Source organism: Paroedura picta, chromosome 9 (assembly GCF_049243985.1).
Source record: "Paroedura picta isolate Pp20150507F chromosome 9, Ppicta_v3.0, whole genome shotgun sequence".
NCBI classification, from domain to species: Eukaryota; Metazoa; Chordata; class Lepidosauria; order Squamata; family Gekkonidae; genus Paroedura; species Paroedura picta.
This window is the reverse complement of record NC_135377.1, coordinates 74,801,332-74,822,653: the sequence shown is the minus strand read 5'-3', so window position 1 is coordinate 74,822,653 and position 21,322 is coordinate 74,801,332. Positions and strand designations below refer to the sequence as shown.

Genomic DNA, 21,322 nt, shown 5'->3' with positions numbered 1-21,322 from the left:
CTCTAAGTCGCAATTAAGTGAGGTCAAATCCCTCTCCTGCTGTTCTTCCAGACAGGTCCTGAAAGGTGGGGACGGCACCTGTGCCTGACACCCCCCACGCCCCACTCTGGAAAAATACAGACCACAGTCCGTCTTTCCGTCCCCCCCCCCCCGGCTCAATCCTCACCTGTTCTGAAAATCCTGGAGTTCGCTGTTAATTTTCTCAATGTTCACTTCCAGCCACAAGATGTCAGAGTAGCCGTTCACGGTGTCAAGGACATTATTGTACAAGCTGTAAAGTTTCTGTAGCAAGTTCAGCTGCTTTTTTATCTCCAGGAGCTGGGGATACTGTGTCACAGGCAAGCCAAAAAGCTCTTCACCCCCCGTGTAGGTGATGTATTTCCGATAGAGGTTGTCAAACCTATTCTAGGGTTTAAAAACAAAATGTGACTGTCAGCGGTTATTGGTGATGTAAACTATTGCTTATTGACCATATTATGGAAGAATGTATAACTGGTTATTATTTCTTTTATCTATTATCTGTTTTAGTCTCAGTTTATGTAATTGTTATTACTCATTTATGTACAGATTCTACTTTTTATATGCCATTAAAGGTTTTGAATTTAGAAGTATGCTCACAATGCTTCAAATCAAAACCAACTCTGAGAGTGCTAATCTAAAACAGGTTTGGCCAATAAATAGCCGACATTTTCTACCTAAAGGTAATGGTAAAGGTATCCCCTGTGCAAGTATCGGGTCATGTCTGACCCTTGGGGTGACGTCCTCCAGCGTTTTCATGGCAGACTCAATACGGGGTGGTTTGCCAGTGCCTTCCCCAGTCATTACCGTTTACCCCCCAGCAACCTGGGTACTCATTTTCAAGCTGGGTCCTCATTTTCTACCTACACAAGCGCTAAAAGAGCCAAGAATCAAGAGGTGAGATTTGTCACAAGTTTTCTTTTCTTTTCCTAGTCCGATTATGCACCGGCCAGTAGGCCCCAGATGGCAGTGCTGGGCTTCAGGGGAAATTCCTGATTATGCTTGACGTTGCCACTATCCCAGCCCTGGCCCGACCCCGGCCCTTGGAAGACCCACATTAAGGAAACGCGGATTCTTCCACATTCCTGGATTCGCCGCGGGCACAGGCGAGGGCTAGGTAGGGCTAGGCCAGTGCATAATCGAGGGAGCCGGGCTTTTGGGCCCCCTGCAGAGATGCCTCTCACCCCTGCCAGCTCCACGGGGCTGACAATGTTGTACCCCCACCCCCACCATGGTGGGAGAGCAGCATGCTGCTCGCCACCATTATGCAGTGGGGGCCCCATGCCCCCGATCGCTCCCGCCCCCGCTCCTGGCGCTTCTGGCCCCGCGTTGTGTGCGCGGGGCCATTGCATCAGAGCAACCAGCATGTGCTGGAGAGCCCCTCCCCCATGCATACGGGGGAACGGCAGGACTTTTTGCCCCACCGCAACAGAACAGCGGCAGCCCGATGTGGCACTCGTGTGCTAATCTTAAAACTCATCAGTCCAGGTACCAGGATCGATATCACCTTAACAACTGTCAGTCATGCACAAATTGAAAAAAGTATACAGGAAAGATTGCTGCTTTTTCAGGACAGGTTCCTAAACACATGAACTAGTCATAAACACATAAACTAGTCTAAATCACATTTATTTCTAAGTGCAGCTTTTGGCCTTGCCATCGGCTTCCCAGTACAACCAATTGCATCAGCACCACTGATACATCGACAAGTGTGCATGAATGCAAAGAGTGAGTCCGAGATGCACGCATAAAAACTACAGGTTAAGTGCCTTTATTTAGATTTTTATATCACCCCTCTCAGGCTGGCCATCTCGGGCCATCTCTTTGTACAACAAGTATAACATGGGTTACAAAAAAAGCAATAAATATTCATAGAAAATTTTAAATTAGCCAAGTTAAAATACTGACCGTCAGCACTGATGGTTGTTACATCCTCCCTAGGAGACCTTGGGGGGCCCATATTCAGCCGGTGCTTCGCCATCTGCACTGATTGCCAGTCTGCTTCTGGGTCAAGTTCAAGGTATTGGAATGAACCTTTAAGGCCATTCGTGGCCTGGGTCCCATCTACCTCGGGACCACTAGGCTGCTTATGCCTCCTGCAGAGCCCTTTGTTCTGCAAGTATGAAGTACTGGTTGTCCCGGGGCCCCGGGAAGCCCGCCTGACCTCGACCAGTGTCAAGATCAGTGCCTGCTCTCTGCCATGAATCTTTATATTAGCCTGAGTCTCTCCATGTTTGCTTAGCCTTGCCTTTACCTTTAGCTTCTTGGGTCTCTATGTAACCTCGACCCACTATATTTAGCTGTCTGCCTGAAATCGAAACTTGTCTGCTGTGCCCTGCTATCATGATTTGCTGTCTTTTGAACCGGCCAGCAAAGGCCTGCTCTGTGTAACAAAAACAATTATCTTGTCAGTGGGCGCCGGGCAGCCCAAGGCCGTATGAGAAGTAACACTCCCTGGTTTATTGCACCTGGTGCTCCTTCCTCCCTCCCTTGGGAACCTTCAAGTTTTGGGTGGGAGAATTCTCTTGAAAAGGGTCTGCAATTGTATTAACTTAGCCAGTTCACCAGATTTGACTTTGCCAGTTTAGGTGACTGAAGTAACTCATCAATAAAACTTTCTTTTCATAGAAGTTCATTGTGAGTTCTTGCTGCACTTGACAACCAGGGCCAGGGACTTTTTGGCCCTGGCCCCAACCTGGTGGAATGAGCTCCCAGAAGAGCTAAGGGCCCTGCCAGAGTTAACAGCTTTCCGCAGGGCCTGCAAGACGGAGCTCTTCCGCCAGCATATGGTTGAGGCCAGGGCTGAGTCCCGGCATTTCAATCAAAGATCCCCAAAGCTTCCCAATTCTGCTCCCACTCTTACAGGAAGACAACCTACCCACCAGGCGGAACAAGAGGGGACGGGTTGAGGTGCATGAGCACTGCTGCCTTCGTTTTGCACTGTTTGACAAACTGGGAACGTTTTATTGAATTATGTGTTTGTATTGTTTTATGCTGTAAACTGCCGCGAGCCCATTTTGGATCAATCAGTCAATCAATCAATCAATCAATCAATACTGGTAATACAAGTTAGGGAGACAGCCGGTTGGTGTCCGATGACCACAGTTCTTTCTAAGGCAGGCCCTTAGATATATGGGGCCCGGACCCCTTAAAGCCTTAAAGATGAGTACCGGAACCTTGAACTGGATCCAGAATTTTACTGGAAGCCAATAGAGCTGCCACAAGACAGGTCTTATGTGGGCTCCCCATGCCGTTTGTGTGAGAACCCAGGCAGCCACACCCGGGACAAGCTGCAGTTTCTGGAGCAGGGTCAAGGGAAGGTCCACGTACAGTGAGTTTCAGTAATCAAGACTGGAGATGGCTGTTGCCTGGATCACTGTGGCTAGGTGTTCACCGACTTCCACCCAGATCTCAGTCATGCATGTGAGATTCACCTCTCCACAAAATATGATTGCGGGGTCAAGGACTTGTTAATAGATCAATGTCAGAGGTCTCTATGTAACCCACTATATTTAGCTGTCTGCCTGAAATTGAAACTTGTCTGCTGTGCCCTGCTATCATGATTTGCTGTCTTTTGAACCGGCCAGCAAAGGCCTGCTCTGTGTAACAAAAACAGTTATCTTGTCAGTGGGCGCCGGGCAGCCCAAGGCCGTGTGAGAAGTAACACTCCCTGGTTTATTGCACCTGGTGCTCCTTCCTCCCTCCCTTGGGAACCTTCAAGTTTTAATATATTTAAGTTTTAATATATAACCTACTATATTTAGCTGTCTGCCTGAAATCGAAACTTGTCTGCTGTGCCCTGCTAAAGGCCTTAAAGCCTTTCTTAGGATGGGTTGGAGGTTAGGAAGGCAATGAGCATGTCCATATTTTAAGCAGGTCTGGGAAGCCCAGACGGACCTGCTGTTGGACGGGCACCTCTCATACCCCTAAATTCACCCTCAGGTGCAAACATGCTAACATTAGAGATGCGGAGCCTAGACCAGGGCTGCCACCCAGCATCCCCTCTTCTGCCCTTTCCCTTCTTTTTCCTTTCTCTTTTGTTTTGAGACCAGCGATGGGAGGATCAGGCCCCCAACCATACCAAGGCTGAGGAACTACAGAAAAGAGGCAGGACGGGACTTCATGCCATTAAGTCACTCGTGGGCAGCTTCCAGAACCTTCTCCCCAGCCCAGCCAGAAGCAGCAAGAATACCTGGAACATGACGAGCCTGTCACTTGCTTCCTGAGGCTCAACACCAGCCACCATGGGACCATTCTGGAAGAGGGAGAGGGAGAGGGAGGTCATGATCATGGAAGCGAACATGTCTAAAGCTTTCAGGAAAGGTTTTTAAGAGCTGCCCTTCTGCCATCAACTTCCATATTGTACAAATTAGCACTGCTAAAAGCAATTGCTGTACTTTGCTTTGACGGAGCCCCCGTGTCACCGAGCCCCACCTGCCCTGGGTGCCAGAGAGGCCAGAAGCACCACAGCCCATGTGCCTCTGGGGTCTCGGGGGGAGCTGGCAACTAACGTGGGCTCCCTGGCAACCCTCCTTGGGCCCCTGAGACTGGGGAAGGCATCACCATCCATTCCTCCGGGTCCTCCTACTGCCGTGAGGTTACTGTCGGGCCTCTTTGTCCAGGGAACCTTTGCGGAGCCTACCTGCCGCCTGGACCCAAAGGATGCAGATATGGTGCGAAGTGCCCATTTCTCACTAATGATTATTAAGCAAGGTTGGGACAAAATAAGCATCTTAAATTTCTCGAACAATTTGGTGAGACTTGTAACAGATATAGGCTGCTTTAAATTCAACCAAGTATAATTCTGGGTATAAACCTTCCTGTGCATCCATCCATCCATCCATCCATCCATCCATCCATCCCTCCCTCCATGAGGAAGCTTCGTGGGCTTTAAAGGTGCCCCTTGCACTCAAGCTTTCATACCCCACTTCAGCTTAGATAGAAGCTGCCTTAGGCTTGCAGGTCTCAAAAGGTTTCCAGATTGACCTCTGACAGATCTCCTCCCACCACCGTCAGCTTGATTAATGATTGTCTGCATTTTGCAGCCTGTCACAGGAGAACATTTCAAATGCTGAGAAGTCTCTCATCAGTGGGTGATCCAAAAATGCTGACATGGACAGATATGATGACCGGAGCCTGATTTCATGCACCCAAATGACCAAAGCCCTGGATATGCTCCCGCCCACTTCAAACTCCTTCCAAAAACAGATTCCACGGGAAGTTTCTCAGGGAGGCCGGGGTGCTCCTCCCTCCTGACGGCCCATGCAGAACACTGGGGACAACTCTGCACCACAGCTGAGGCAAGCCAAGCGTCTCAGACCCTGATGGGAGAAACGACCACAATTATGTGGCTGTAAAACTTGCAAATCTCATGAATGTGGGACGACTTTGCTCTCTTTCCTGCAGGTGCCAAAAGAACTTCTAAAATGCTGGGTAGCAAATTAAAACAGAAGAGGCACTGGCTTTTCTATCGCCCTCTTCTCTCCCCTGTGAGACACTCTGTGAGGGACCCAAGAGAACTGCTCTGCAAAAACAGCCCTAGGAGAGCTGTGACTGGCCCAAAGTCACCAGGCTGGCTGCATGTGGAGGAGTGGGGAATCAAATCCCCTGCTCTTTAACTAACACACCAGGCTTACTACCCGTTATACACTGACAAACAAGCACTCTAATATTTTGCTTACTGTTATTTAAGACAGCAGGATAATTTTTCTGTACAATTCCCCTGCTACATTGTGCCCCAATATTACAAACATTACTGAAACTTTAAAAAGCCATCTCCATGGATTTAACATCCCCCAAACCTTACAAATGACACTTTATATGTCTTTACAAAAGTAATAGTATATTTAACCCCCAGAATTTAGTTTGAGTGTGAACATATTACAAGAATGTGAAAGATGGTGGCAACAGAAAAGATAGTCACTTCTAGAACTAATATTCTGAGTGTCCTACATGAATTATAAATACTGAAATGACCATGGGAAATGGTGGCTACAAGAAAATGTCCCAGAACTGGAATGTTTACCCATGAAAAATGTAAAGCAGTCATGTTCTGAAACACACACACACAATTAAAAAGTCTGTAATTTTTTGCAGGGCTCTATTCTGGATCGAGAACTATGGCTCTCACACCACTCCCCCCCCTCTCCTTTTAACTGTGCAGCCAGCAAGAGAAAGCCCCGCACCCCCGTGGGCATCCCAGCTTCCCTCTGCCCTAACAGTATTTCCTTCCAGCCGTGCAGCCCTGCAGGGACATCGGTGTGGCCCCGTTTGCCCATCTTCATTCAGTCGTGCTCCATTCAGATCCACAGCCGCAGCTGATTGTCCAAAGGAAGGGTTAGGAGCCCCCTTAATATAACATGGGCTCCAGCTGGAGCTTGAACATTTCCAGAAAATTCTTCAGCTGTCGTTTTCAGGTATTAAAAAAAGATACATATAAGGGAAGCACAGTATGGTATACCTTGTCATACTCGGAGTAGAAGTTATCACAGTCTTCAACAAATATTTCCACGGTGCTTATTAGCTCTCCCCTGAATTTGGACTGAAGTGAAACCAATTCATTCTGTACTTCATTCGCTCGAACCAGCAGTTTCTCCCAGGTATAACGCAGTGTGTCCACTTTCTCCATCTCTTCCTTGGCCACCAGCAATTCATATTTGTTTAACATTGCATAAGACTCCTGCCAAAACAAGCAATGGACTGCATCCAATCTAACACACATATGCACAAAATGAAACCTGAAAAAACAGCAGGAAGCAGTCCTGTTAAAGGTGCACAGAGCCAGGCTCCCTCCCCTACTACACGGGGAGTCAACCTGTGGCCCTCCAGATGTCCATGGACTACAATTCCCATGAGCCCAAGCCAGCGTTTTCTGGCAGGGTCTCATGGGAATTGTAGTCCATGGACCTCTGGAGGGCCACAGGTTGACTACCCCTGCCCTACTGGACTTCGTTTAAAGCCCTCCTCACCAGGTCCGCAAGACTCTTTGAAAAAACATTTGTTCCCAGCAATAAATGGGGTGCAAACCAGCTCCCGATAGAAGGGCCTCCTCACGGGAGCACAATCCATGATCCAAGACCCAAACCTTTCCCTTATTATAGATCAGGGTTTCTCAACCAGGGTTTTGTGAAAACCTGTTTTTTCTTGACAGCCCTGGAAAGGTTTCCCAAATGGGTAGGAGTCAGTTAATTTTAATATATTTTTTTAACTTTGTTAAACATTTATCAGGTGATATGATCATATGCAGTCATGTCAACCTGCCTTTTCTTCCCAAAATGGCCAGTGATGGGCCTGGAGGGGGTGGGAAGTGGCGGGGCCACAGGGAAGCATGTCCACAGCTCTGCTCCCCAACCATATTCCGCACTTCTGGGGCTTCTTGAAGCCTGAAGAATATTTCAGGGGTTTCTCAACGGTGAAAATTGCTTTAGGATGCTTTGGGCTGATCCTGCGTTGAGGAGGGGGTTGGACTAGATGGCCTGTATGGCCCCTTTCAACTCTATGGGCCTTTTCGCACGGGGATCTTTGTTGCAAATTGTTTGCGGAATGAAAAATCGCTATTTAAAATAGTGGAATTCGTCGTTATGCATACCTGCCTTTGTAGTGGAATCAGTTGCGTTTTTTAGCGTTTCCCACAGGCTTCCAGTCTCGGCAGAAATCGCTAGAAAGGAAGCGCTATTGCCAAGCTCGTCCCGCCCCTGGCCGTCAAGCAGCCAATGGGCAGCCGTTAGCATGCTCCCAAACAGCCCCTTTCCCTTTAAGAAAGGTTTTTTAAAAAAAAAAACAGACCCATAGCAACGAATCTAGGTAGATTCGTTGCAACGGAGAGACCCATCCAGCTGCCTAATGTGAGCTGTCGTTTGATTGTATGATCGTTGGCACGCTGCCTCAAGTGATAAAAAAAAAATCCCCCCCCCCTCTCACGGGCCCGATTTTCGGCTGAATTAATGTGTAAAAAATAAAGGGACTTTATTTCAGCAAACGGGCTTTTATGTGGTTTGTGCTTAGTGACTAAAGGTGAAGGACTGAAGCCAGGGAAGCCTCTAAACAGAAAGAGGCTCGCTGGTGCGTTTATCCCCGCTCGCTCGGAGAAAAAAAAATGGCGATCGCTTCGCCGGAAGTTTGGAGGACAGGCTCAGGAGGAGGGACTTTGAAGAACCAGCAACAATGGTAACGCACAGGTCTTTAGCGCTACTGTTGCAGATTGGTTGCAGGAGTGTATCGCTATCCGGAGGGTGAATCCACTTTTCTGGATTCCCCTGAAAGCGCTACAACGAAGCGCTTTTTGCGGGTCGGTTTCAGGATTGTTGCAGATTGTCTACGACGTCGTGGGTTATGGCAAATTAGTAGCGTTTCCAATTAGTAACCATTGTGCTATTTTGAAGCCGTGCGAAATGGCCCTATGATTCTATGATTCTATGAAAAAATAACAGAGAAATGGTGTTATAAACAAACAGTTCCCTGCAGCTGCTCTCTGGCTGAGAATTGGGTCACGGAAGCTCAACTTGTTAAAAAACATAATGCCTCATTTGATCCTCAAAGATTTAGGGAAGGTGATTGTAAACTGCTTTGAGACACCTTCTAGTAGAGAAAAGCAGTAAATAAAAACCAACTCTTCTTTTTCTCCTCAAACTCCCGAGATCTGGGGATGGAGCTTGGGGAGAACAGGGGCCTCAGTGGGGTACAAGGCCAGGCAGAATCCACCTTTCAAACCCCACCTCGACCACCACCCCTCCCAGAGCCCCCAAGAGCCTGCCCTGTGTCACACACCCCTCCTCTTGGCAACTGCCCCAGCTAATGCACATGCACAGACGGGGAAGGGGAAGGAGGGGCCCTGGCCCCACAGCCATTAGGAACATTTCTCTTTCTCTCACCCCACAGAAGTCCAGGCTCTCTCTCCTTTCACGGCTCATCAGTTTTAGGCAGAAAAACAGAGCCTCTTAACAGCACTTCGGGGAAGGAACGTTGCCGAATGACCGCAAAAACTGACAAGCAGACTCAAGGAAGATTTGCGGGTGGGGAAGAGAGCAGGAGGCAGCTGAAATTGGAAGGAGGCTTGGTGGCTCTACCCCTTCCCAGGCAGGAAAACCAGAGGACTCGCCCACTGATGCTCGAGGGGAAGCGGGGGGAAGGGAAACGGCCCCTTCTGAAGCCCAGCTCAGCCACTGAACCAGTCAAATAGACTGGGTTGGGGGGGGGCTGGGGGGGACTGGCAGCTGGAGGATCCCGGGGAGCCTGGTGTACTGGTCAGGACTGCGAACTTCTGATCTGGTGAGCCGGGTTTGATTCCCCACTCCTCCCCCACATGCAGCCAGCTGGGTGATTTTGGGCTCGCCACGGCACTGATAAAACTGTTCTGACCGAGCAGGAATCTCAGGGCTCTCTCAGCCTCACCCACCCCACAGGGTGTCTGTTGTGGGGAGAGGAAAGGGAAGGTGAATATAAACCTCCTTGAGCCTCCTTCGGGTAGAGAAAAGCGGCATCTAAGAACCAACTGTCCTTGTTCTTGTTCTTGTTCTTCTTCTTCTTCTTCTTCTTCAACTAAGTCATGGGGTGAATCAGCTGAGGACCTCTTGCATGCCCCCACCCCCAGGACCAATGGGGGACCATGGACCTCTGTTTGGGAATGACTGCTCTGACCAATAAAGAGAGAAAATCCTCTACTGGCTAGCCTGTGCACCTGTGCAGTACCCATGTGGGAGTGAACAAGACAACAACAATGAAGAGAACTGTAACGGAGAACCCCCCCCCCACACACACACACACACCTTTGGGGTCCATGCTGTGGATCAGAAGGGTTGGATACCTCTAACCAAGCAAGACCAGCAGTGAGGGAAGATCCCAGCATGTCAACAGCTGCACACAATTCAAACTGATCTCCCCCACTGAAGCGTTTCCTGCCAAGGAAGGGAGCTTGCGTGTGTCAAGTCATAGCCAATCTATGGTGACCCCAGAGGGCTTTCAAGGCGAGAGACAGAATCACAGAATCACAGAGATGGAGGGACCTCCAGGGTCATCTAGTCCAGCCCCCTGCACTAGGCATGACACTCACAACTACCTGCCCACCCACAGTGACCCCAACTCCATGCCTCAGTGATTCCCCCCCCCCAAAAGAAACATTTCCAGAATCCAGCCTGGCCTGGGCAGAGGTGGCTTGCCATTCCCTGCTCTGTGTAGCAAGCCTGGCCCCTCATGGTGCGAACACGTCCAAGTGCTAACCACGGCCGACCCTGTTTAGCTTCTGCGATCGGGTGAGATGAGACCAGCTGGCACTCTCCACGTCAGGGCTTGGATCCTGGAACTCCTTTCCTTTAAAGTGCGACTCTGACCTTGAGTGTTCTATTTGAAAAGGTCTATGAATAAATAAAGTCTATTCTGTTGTTTAAGACAAGCCAGGAGGGCCACCACTCCCTTTCCAATTACCTCAATGGGTCCTACTTGGAAATCAATGGGGATTTGTTGCTCTCGAATATCTTTTAATGCAGCCATAGCTATTCGTATGTCGTCCAAATCTTTGATCTGACGGTTCAGTTTCTTGTTGATTTCTTCTACAAAGGTGAAGATGTTTTCCATCTCTGACCTGTATTTCTTGTTGCAGTGCTGCCCAAAGGCAATCATCCAAGCTTTGGTCTCTGCTGTCAGGGCCAACTTCAGATCCGCTGGGAAACAGAGAAGAGAACAGGGCAGCCGGTTATCAAGCATCCCCTTCCTGAATCCACACACTCCCTTCCTCCTCCTGCAAGCAGCTGGCAAACAGAAATGATGGCTTTGTTCTTTAACAGAACCAACAAGGACCCAGTCAGAAGAAGCATGACGTTTTAAGCAACATTCTCAAACTGTATTCCCATCCTGTGAAGCCAGCAGAAGAGACTGTACAGACTGCTGGAAACGTTTAAAACTGCCCTACCAGTGAACAAGGCGATCGTTCCCACACAGATGAACTCAGGCTCTGAGTTAATTTCCACTTCTAAGTCTCTGTAATACAGGATCTGGGACTCAAACTCAGACAACAAAGGGCTTCCTTTGATGAAGTCTTCAATCGTTTCCTCTTTCTCCCTCTGCCAGATATGGTGATAACATTTGAAGTGCTCCAAGGCAAAAAGAACTTCCTGAAACATTAAGAAGACACAAAGCGAGAGGGCTTGAACTTGGCCAGGGGCACTGCTGTGTTGAGCCTCTCTGCCTTTAGGAAGAGTAAAGAGCCTCAAACCCAACATTCTTCAAACACCTAAATCCTTGAGGGTCAAACTAGACATTACGGTTTTTATCAAGTTGGGTTTGGGTTTCCCTGACCCAATTCTCAGCCAGAGAGCAACTGCAGGGAACTGCATTCCCATGCACAATTCGGGGCCAGCTTGGATCAGGACCTTAGTGCATGGAGAGGAAGAGCTTCAGTCTTTACCCCATGCCATCTCCCTTACCCATAATGCTCCCCGCAGCTGTTATTCATCCCATTTGAGAGCTGCATAGGCACTGAATGCTGCGCATTTTGTGTTTGGAATATGGTGTGGGGACAACAGCTGAAGCCCTTGATCCTCCACCCGTGTTGCAACCCCAATCCATACTGGGCCCTGGCGGTTTTAGGGAACTGAGTTACCAGGACTGCCACCTGCATGAGACACACTAGAATTTAAAAATCTAGCATCTTGTTTAAATAGAAGAACAGTTTGAAGAGAGGCTGCAGACCTTGCAGAGATTTCCATATCTGGTTACCTTTCCTACAATCATGAACCTCCAAGGATTTCTCTCATTTTTCCCTGATCTTTCTCAAACCTGCTTTGCTCCAAAGTTTTGTGAAAGACTGTAGTAAAACCGGAATAGTTGTCGTACAGGTAGGAAAATCTGTATGTCTAGGCCTTTGTGGCAGCCCTTTTCCCCAACCTATCCCCGTGACAGTTACGTCCTCCCCTGGTTACTGGGGGGGGGGGCTTTTTGTTTTTTTTAAGGGCCCTACAATAGCATCACTTAGTAACAGTCGGTTGTCTGAATTCTCAATAGGAGTGGCTCATGAAGCAAAATTCATGACGAATTTTGGTCAGGTTCAAGTGGGTCGCCGTGTTGGTCTGAAGCAGCACCACAAAACAAAATCAGAGTCCCCTGTATAGTCTGGGGAAGAGTGCTTGCACTCGAAAGCTCCCACCTTGAATAAATCTTGGTTGGTCTTAAAGGTGCCCCTGCTGGACTCTGGTTTTGAATGTTGGTTAGTTCACATAGTGATGTTCGCAAATTTAAGAGATCGCACAAACTTCCATGAATTTTAAGGAAGTTCGTGATGGTTTGTGGTGGTTCACGAAAGGCTCTAAGCCGTTTAACCTCGTTTTCTGCTCTTCAAGAAAAACAGCCAAGCAGCAGGAACAGGAGGCTCTCCCACGCCCCAGCTGTTTTCAGGGAAACCCTTGCTTTCTGCCCCCTGCAAAAAATGGCAGTGAGGACGAAGTAGGGGGTGAAATAGTTCTGAGCCAGATTAACCTCTGCTTTCTCCCACCCTCCCCCGTTTTGGCAACAGGGTTAGAATAATAGAAAACAGAGTTAGAATCGCAGAATCATGGAGTTGGAAGGAACCTCCAGGGTCATCTAGTCCAACGCCCTGTGCAATGCAGGAACTCACAACTACACAGTGACCCTGAATTCCTTGCCCAAATGATCCTCCCCCCAAACATCTCCAGAATTGCCTTTTCTCCCCAAATTCAGACCTGAATTAGGAGACAGAGCTCTTCCAGAGGGCATCTGGTTGCCAGTTGTGGCTAAGATACCCCCCCCCCCCAAACAGTCTCCCTTGTAACATCCAAACTTTGGCAAACATAAGAAGGGATGTGGGAGAGGCTGGCACTCAGGGTGCAGAGACAATTCTGTTTTCTGTTTTACCCTTGTTTGAATAGGATGCTCATTGCCCTGAGACAGAGAGGTCGAGAGGGGAAGTTCTACAAGTTGAATTGTAAATAAATAAATAAATAAAAATCTTCCTGCTTTTACCCTTTTGGTGGAGTTTATGGTTGTACTGAGAACAGACATCAGTTTAATGATTTCCTTGTTCTCCGAAACACTTTTGTAGTAGTTTTTGCTCTGGACAGGAGAAGGCAAGGTCAGAGAGGCTGTATCTGAATCAGCATCTTTGTGGGGGGAAAGTCAAAAAGATACATTTAGAAGGAGAGACTTGAGGACAGGATATTGTCATCTTAACATTTGTTACAGATTGTCAAAAATGTCATCTAACTGTGAAGCACACATACAGACTAAAGTAGCCTGCCCTAAGAGGAGATTTGGTGGGGGAGGGAGGATTTGGTTAGGGTCACAGCCACAGGGAATGGAGGTTGGAATTTCACTCTGGGCCATTCTCCTGCTGTACATTGTCCTACCTCCCACAAGCTGCTATTTGTTGTTATTAGGAAAACATGGATAGAGCCAACCTTGACCCCCCCACAGCGAGATGGTTGCTTGGGCCAGCAGCATCATGAGGTCCCCCATGCAATGTGTTGATGTTGACAAACGAAGGATCCCAGGACGGAGGCACAGCTTTATGGCCAGTACCCCAACCTTTATGAGGAGATAGTAAGGTATACTTTGCCTCAAGCTTTAAGTACTTTCACATGTTTTATTTATAGTTGCATTTATTTGCTGCTGTCCACCTGGGGACTCAGGGTGGCTCACGACATAGTATACATATATCTAAGAATTTAATGAAGAAGAAGAAGAAGAAGAAGAAGAGTTGGTTCTTATATGCCGCTTTTCTCTACCCAAAGGAGGCTCAAAGAGGCTTACATTTGCCTTCCCTTTCCTCTAAGAATTTAATGAAGAAGAAGAAGAAGAAGTTGGTTCTTATATGCCGCTTTTCTCTACCCAAAGGAGGCTCAAAGCGGCTTCCAGTTGCCTTCCCATTCCTCTCCCCACAACAGACACCCTGCAAGGTGGGTGAGGCTGAGAGAGCCCATGGATTTAAAACTATTGAAACCAGAAATTAAGAACTACATTGCCCAATTCTCTCAATCCTGTGGAAGAAGTCAGGAGGAGGGTTACTCTCTCAGTCCCACCTACCTCACAGGGTGTCTGTTGTGGGGAAAGGAAGAGAAAGGAAAGGAATTCACTTTGTAAAACACCCAGTTCTTCTTCCCTACAAAAACTATTTAGCTGAAGTCTAATTTGGTGGGTTTCCAGCAGTTCCAGATGTTGTTTAGGACTCAGCCATAGGCCTGGTGGAATAGCTCCGTCTTACAAACCCTTACAAAGGTCCCACAGGGCTCCGATCTCATTTGGCAGAGCATCCTACCAGGCCAGGGCCAGAGCTGAAAAACCCAGCCCTGGTTGAAGTCAGTTTAATCTCCTTGGTGCCAGTTTGGGAGTCACAGCTGCTCCGGTGTCTGCACTGAGCGAAGAAAGCAAAGGGAAGAGAGTGAAGTCAAGAACTATGGAAAGAAAGGAAAGGCTGCAAAACAAACTGGGGGCCATTTCCGCACATGTAGGATAATGCACTTTCAATGTGCTTTGGCAGCTGGATTTTCCTGTGCAGAACAGGAAGCTCTACTTCTAAAGTGCAGCCTTTCCTTTCTATCCAGAGTTCTTGACTTCACTCTCTTCCCTTTGCTTTCTTTGCTCAGTGCAGACACCGGAGCAGCTGGGTCTCCCAAACTGGCCCATCAGGCAATGCAATGCAGCCATTTTGTGTTGGGATGAAATGTTTTCTTTTTCACATCTCACTAAGCACAGTGTAATAATCCCAGTGTGTGTGTCTAGTGATCACAACTACACCATCCATAGCAGTAGCAAGACACTCTTTTAAAATCCTTGTGGAGAACATGCACAGACATTGAAGGGTCAAAGCTTTACCATGGATGTTTCCAAGTTCAGTTTCTCTCATTTCGTTCTCAGAATCACTATCTCCATCACTTCGTAAAGCTGCTATTTTTCTTTCTAGTATCTTTGTCTGGACAATAAATAAACATTTTATATTTCAGCTTGAATATAAACCAGCAAAAAGAACCTAGGACTGCAGTATTTAATAACCATGAATTATAGGAAGAACCTCTCTTTTAAAGGCAGAAGGTTCCAGGGGCAACCCCCATCATCTCCAATTCAAAGGTACAAGCAGGGGACAGTGTGGAAGTCCTCCGGAGACATCTACCCCCAGCCAGAGCAGCAGCAGACTGGCTTGGATGGACCAGCGGTCTTACTCAGGATAAGCATTCATCAGCTGATGAAGTAATCAAAAAATCTATCTACCTCAAAGTTACCTACAATTAATCAAGCAGAAGATTTTATTTGTAAAAAGTGTATCCATGTTTTATATGATTAGAGAAAGGCAATCTGTCAAAATCTTACAAACTCCTCCTCCTCCCCCCCCCCCGCCAATCCCAGTCACATTCAGGACTTCTGTGTCATACATGGGTGGCTTTCTGCAGCTCTGACTCTCGTGTAAATTTTAATCATTACATCATTTAACTAACTAGAGTTCTCATAATTACTCAACCAACCTTTAAAAACAGTGGTCCCCAACCTTTTTGAGACTGGGGACTGGCGGCAGCAGGGAGGGCGATTGCCAGGCTGCGCATGCCGTGCATACGCCATGCGCTGTCGGAATCGCGCATGCACTATTTCGGTCCCGCATGGCGCCTATGCGCGTGCGCGGCCCTGCTTCCCTCTCCCCCCCTCCCACAGTAAGAAGCTTGCCGGCCTGGGAAGTTTTTTACTGCCAGGGGGGGGCGGGGAGAGGGAGCCGCAGCCCAGTGGTTGGGGACCACTATTTTAAAATACAACAGCTGACTTAACACAAAATACACACCTTTGACAGTCTCTCTTTACTCCACTGGCCAACTCCTTTCATGACGCTTACAATACTATCCACAGCTTTGTTGAGGGTTTGCTGAACTTCATCAAGGGCTGGCACCATCGCAAAATTGGGGATGGAAAGGAAAATGCTAGCTTTGAAGATAGGCTGAGGATTCACTTTCTGCTTGGAAGCACTTTTGTTATCTAAACAGAAGTGCAAAAAAGAATCCTTATAAATGCATTTATTAATCATTCTACAGCAGGTCATGTAATGAGATTCCATACAAGGAGTATTTATTTGGAAAAAGTCACATGCCAACTGGCTTTCTGATATATACATATCCACACCCACAAACACACACATACACATATATATTCATATATATACTGTACATCTCCCCTTCAAGGATCACTGCCTTGTTGTGGCAAGGGGGCTTTCGTAGTTCAGTGAAGCTATGAGCTATGCCGTGCAGGGCCACCCAAAACGGACAGGTCATAGCTGAGAGCTCTGACAAAAGGTGATCCACTGGAAAAGGAAATGGCAAACCACTCCAGTATCTTTGCCATGAAAACCCAATGGACAGTTCCAAAAGGCAAAACGATATGATGCCGGAAGATGAGCCCCTCAGGTCGGAAGGTGTCCAATATGCTACTGGGGATGAGCAGACGGCTAGTACGAGTAGCGCCAGAATGAATGAAGCGACTGGGCCAAAGCCGAAAGGACGCTCAGTTGTGGATGGAACTGGAGGTGAAAAGACAGTCCGATGCTGTAAAGATTTTTATTCCATAGGAACCTGGAACGTCAGATCCATGAAACAAGGCAAGCTGGACGTGGTTAAACAAGAAATGACAAGACTGAACATCGACATTTTAGGAATCAGTGAACTAAAATGGACAGGAATGGGTGAATTTACTTCAGAGGACCATCAGGTATACTACTGTGGACCAGAATCTCGCAGAAGAAATGGAGTAGCCTTCATAATCAATAAGAGAGTAGGAAAAGCAGTCTTGGGATACAATCCCCAAAATGACAGAATGATCTCAGTTCGAATCCAAGGCAAACCTTTCAACATCACAGTGATCCAGGTCTATGCCCCAACCACTGCTGCTGAAGAGGATGAAGTTGGCGTTTTCTCCGCCCCCCCCCCCCCACGGCACAGGAAAAGCCTCCCCAGGGCCCGGGCAGCCCAGTCACGTCGAGGCCGCGATCGGGCAGCGTGGGCCCTGGGGAGGTTTTTTCATCCCTCCCCCACCCGCCTTCTGTCCTTGGCCCGGTCACTGCCTACCTCTCTGCTCGGGGGTGAGGTAGGAAATGGCAGCAACAAAGCTTCATCATTGCTCACCTCTTGCCTAACATTGATGGTGTGGATTGGTTTTAATGGTTTTAACTATGGGTTTTATTGTAATTTTTATCCTGTAAACCGCCGTGAGCCTAAGGGAACGGCGGTATAAAAGTTTAACAACAACAACAACAATAATAATAATAATCCTGGATATAAGCTTTTGTGTGCAAGCTTAGTTCTGTTGCTTCTGACCAACATGGCTACCCAATCCAGCATTCACTACAGTTAGTTAAAGGATATAAGTGTATCAAATAGTCAACATGGCCCTATCTACAGATATTTAAATCTATGGACCAGACTATGAAGACTTTTCAGCTAACTTGGGGGACCCCTGCAGAAAAAAACCTGAAAGCAAAAGTCTGAGGAACCATCTTACTTCCTGTGCCCCTCATAGGAAGCCAGTTTGGTGTAGTGGTTAGGAGCACGGACTCCTAATCTGGTATGCCAGGTTCGATTCTGCGCTCCCCCACATTCGGCCAGTTGGTTGACTTTGGGCTCACCATGGCATTGATAAAACTGTCTGACCGAGCAGAAATATCAAGGCTCTCTCAGCCTCCCCCCCTCACAGGGTGTTTGTTGTGGGGAGAGGAAGGGAAGGCGATTGGAAGCCACTTTGAGACTCCTTCAGGTAGAGAAAAGCGGCATCTAAGAACCAACCATTCTTCTTCTTCATGGAGTGCTCTGCTCTGCACGGGTTTTTCAGCCCTGGCTCCTGCCTGGTGGAATGTACTCTCAGAAGAGCTATGGCCCCTTCAGGGACTGATGTAGTCCTGCAAGGCCTGCAAGTCTGAGCTCTTCTGCCAGGCTTTTGGATGAGGCCAGGCTGAGGGGACATCGTAGACCCCTCCTCCTTAAATGCTCCCCACAACCCCATCTGGGTAGCATTTCTCTTCTATTGGGTGTTAGTAGCTAGGGGGTGGGGTTAGGTGGGTGGGAAATTTTTAATGGCTTTATTGTACTGTCTATGTTGTTTTAAACTCTGTATATGGAATTTGACATTAACCACCACGTGCCGGCTGGCTGGGAGCAGCAGCCTACAAGTCTAATGGAATGAATGAATGAATGAATGAATGAATGAATGAATGAATGAATGAATGAATGAATGAATGAATGAATGAATGAATGAATGAATGAATGAATGAATGAATGAATGAATGAATGAATGAAAAATGTTGGGGGTCCCAATTTTTGTGAGAAGTTATTTTGTCCTGCTGCTTATTAAGATGTTTAAGATAGGGGAAACCAAGAGTTGCTACCTAAGAAGTTGACCGCGGAGGAGGCCTGGATGCGTTTGCGGATGGCTTCCAGGGTGTTTCGAGTGACCTTCAGAAGAGCATCCACGTTGCGGTGGTTGAAATGCAACAGCAGTTCTTGGGCTTCTTCCTCCAGCATTTCCATTTCCTTCCTTTTCCTCTTGGTTAAAGGAGAAGACAATCCAGACATCCGGCTAGCGCTCTGTGAGGATGCTAAGGGGTCTGATTGCCCCTGCTCGTCAGTCACTGGGAAGAACCATGAGAAGAGTTAGAGAACTAGCCTTGGACCAGCCAAACAAAACAGAGCTCTAGGGAGAAGCAAGAGTCCAGGATCACCTTAAAGACTAGCAAAAAATGTTTGTGTTATTGATGCTATTGATCTTTCTCCTTTCTAACATGACAGTCAGCTACACAACCTGATCTAGAAACAGACCCCTGTAATAAATGCGTTGCTTACTCAAGTAACTTTCTCATAGTACCTTGTGGACCAAATCATTCATAATGCTGGGGGTGTTTCAGGAAGCAGACCATTACTAACTTCACAATCTATGCATCACCACTACAAGAAAAAGTTTTCTTGTTTGAATTTGACTGGAGAAAAGGCAACTGGTTTGGCGTTTGAGGCCAACTGGACAGAATTGCTGAGGCAGTTCTGCCTGCCCAACTACAAGTTTCTTAAAGCAACAAGAGCACACAAAGATATCAGCAAAAAATAGTTTGTGTGTTCATAAATGTATACAATAACATAACACAATCCTTACCCATGGTTCTTCTATATCCATCCATGATTCCTCTATATATTTGTGAAACAGCCTGGGGGGTGGAATGTGTCCGGCTGTCCGAGTTGGAATAGAGCCAGTCAGGGTACAGCCAGCAACACTGGCTGCACCCTGATTGGCCCTGCCCCTACAGCTCCTGCCCTCCCTCCCTGGACACTAGCTATATTCCTCTCAGCCATGCCAGAGACAGAGAAAGACACACAGAGCCCTGCCAGACCGAACATGAGCCCTCATTCCCTCCTATCGCTCCTGCTGCGAGGGAAGCAGAGAGAGACACAGAGAGCTGCCCCAAGCTGCTGACGAGCCCTGCTTCCCTCCTAAGCATGAGCCCTAATTACCTGCTGCAAGGCACATGAGACACAGAGCAGGGAGAGGGAGGGAGAGACACAGAGAGAGATCTGCACCTCCCGGTCCAGTCCTTGGAAGCCAAAGGAGGAATTCTTTATAATGCCTGCTGAACAGGATTCTGGTGTTTCATGACTTTCTTCAGTAGATTAAAAAGACGAAGAAGAACAACATAATGGATATGAATAGCCATATCATACAAATATATGCGTAAATGCATCTCAGGACGATTCTGCATGGGCAGGAAAGGCTGAGAGGGCAGCCATATGGAAGTGGGCCAGATCCCTGTTTTCGCGTGACATTGCTGCCAGGCCACTACCCTCTCGGCCCTGGTGTGGATTAGGCTCTAGAAGGTAAGGGACCATGCAATTTTCCCAATTCCTGCAGCCTACTGCAGGGGCCAACAGGGCCTGTCCCGTGGCAGGCCTGTGTGGACAGGGAAGAGGCAGGCCTGGCTCCTCCTCATCCTACAGTGGGCCAGAGGAAGCAAAGATTCCCCCAGCTGGCCTCACGGTGCTTTGCCACGCTGCAGAGGGGACTGGGACATTTATTTTCACTTTGTAGAAAGGTGGGATTGCACCTTCCTGTAAAATAAAGAGACACACACCCCATGGCAGAACTAAACTATTTTGTTTCCCAAGGGGACACAAACAGCTGTAGAGCATGCAGGTTTCGCAGCCATGCAGCTCCAAAGGCCCAGTGCAGCTGTCAGGTGGAATCAGGCGCGCCCAGTCCAGACATAAGTTCATAATGGCACCTGGCTTGTGTCTCACCTTTACACCTATAACCAAGCCTGGATAATAATCACTATCTATACGTGAGGAAAAGAGAAAGAGGATGGAAGGAAGGAAGGAAGGAAGGAAGGAAGGAAGGAAGGAAGGAAGGAAGGAAGGAAGGAAGGAAGGAAGGAAGGAAGGAAGGAAGGAAGGAAGGAAGGAAGGAAGGAAGGAAGGAAGGAAGGCTCTCCTGTGCCCCCCCCCCCGCCATTGGGGTGATGCATGGAAGAGTGCTCAAACACTGCTCTGGACCCTATGGGCTCAGCAGGTGGCATTTTGTCAATCTTCCGCGGCCCACCTTTATGTGGGTGAGCCAAGGAGCACTGAAAGACCCTGCTCGTCCCTATGGGGCCTTTCCTGCATCTCCTGCCACCCCAACTTGGAAGAGCCAAAGCCCATGCTCGGTCCCCAGAGGCACGAGGCGGTCTGGACCCCTTCTGATACACCCCTAGGATCTCAGCCAGGCATAGAGAGTGTGCTCAGTGACCTGCAGCTGGATGGCAAGCTGAGCATCTTCCTCCCTTACAGCCACCTCCCTCTTTGGCCCAGCCTACCTTTGGGAGGTTGCCCAGCAAAGAAGGCTGGCTCTTCTTCCAGCAGGGAGGAGGAGCAGGCCGGGGATGTGTCAGACCCACCATTGGCCCTCCATGAGAGAGTGGACACTCCTGAGGACCAATCAGGTAGTGTCTGAGTTGCCTGCCATGCAACTTGAACTTTGTTACAGTTAAAGATTGTTTTATTGTATACACTTCTGAACACACAAACGTTTTTTGCTGTTATGTTGGAGTTTCAGCAGCTCTAAATATACTTATCAATTTTATATTCAACCTTTGACTATCAATTTTCAAAGCAGACCAGTTAGTAATCAGATGCCTCATCTTGATGAGGGGCAGTTTATAGCTAGAGCAATCATAAACACACTTCATGAAGTTTTAAGTTAAAAATCTTGTGCAAGACGCAAAGTGATGCTAGTGTCGTGGTTCGGTCCTTGGTGGCTTGGGAACCAGACCGAACCCCGCCATCAGAGGCGCCCGCGATCACGGAGGTAGGGC

The 21,322-nt window shown here is 48.0% G+C and overlaps 1 protein-coding gene across 3 annotated transcripts in view; it reads right to left on the bottom strand.

The window, feature by feature from the left end:
* DNAH5 (dynein axonemal heavy chain 5) overlaps nucleotides 1-21,322 on the bottom strand; it is a 323,270-nt gene that overhangs the window by 205,755 nt on the left and 96,193 nt on the right. For all 3 annotated transcript variants that reach the window (XM_077353359.1, XM_077353360.1, XM_077353361.1), the window contains 9 exons: nucleotides 18,374-18,616; nucleotides 15,788-15,978; nucleotides 14,836-14,932; nucleotides 12,988-13,124; nucleotides 10,922-11,123; nucleotides 10,438-10,673; nucleotides 6,479-6,697; nucleotides 4,211-4,273; nucleotides 167-405 (listed from right to left, as the gene is read on the bottom strand). In XM_077353359.1, coding sequence (XP_077209474.1) covers nucleotides 167-405; nucleotides 4,211-4,273; nucleotides 6,479-6,697; nucleotides 10,438-10,673; nucleotides 10,922-11,123; nucleotides 12,988-13,124; nucleotides 14,836-14,932; nucleotides 15,788-15,978; nucleotides 18,374-18,616 — 1,627 coding nt within the window. The remainder of the gene's footprint in view (nucleotides 1-166; nucleotides 406-4,210; nucleotides 4,274-6,478; nucleotides 6,698-10,437; nucleotides 10,674-10,921; nucleotides 11,124-12,987; nucleotides 13,125-14,835; nucleotides 14,933-15,787; nucleotides 15,979-18,373; nucleotides 18,617-21,322) is intronic.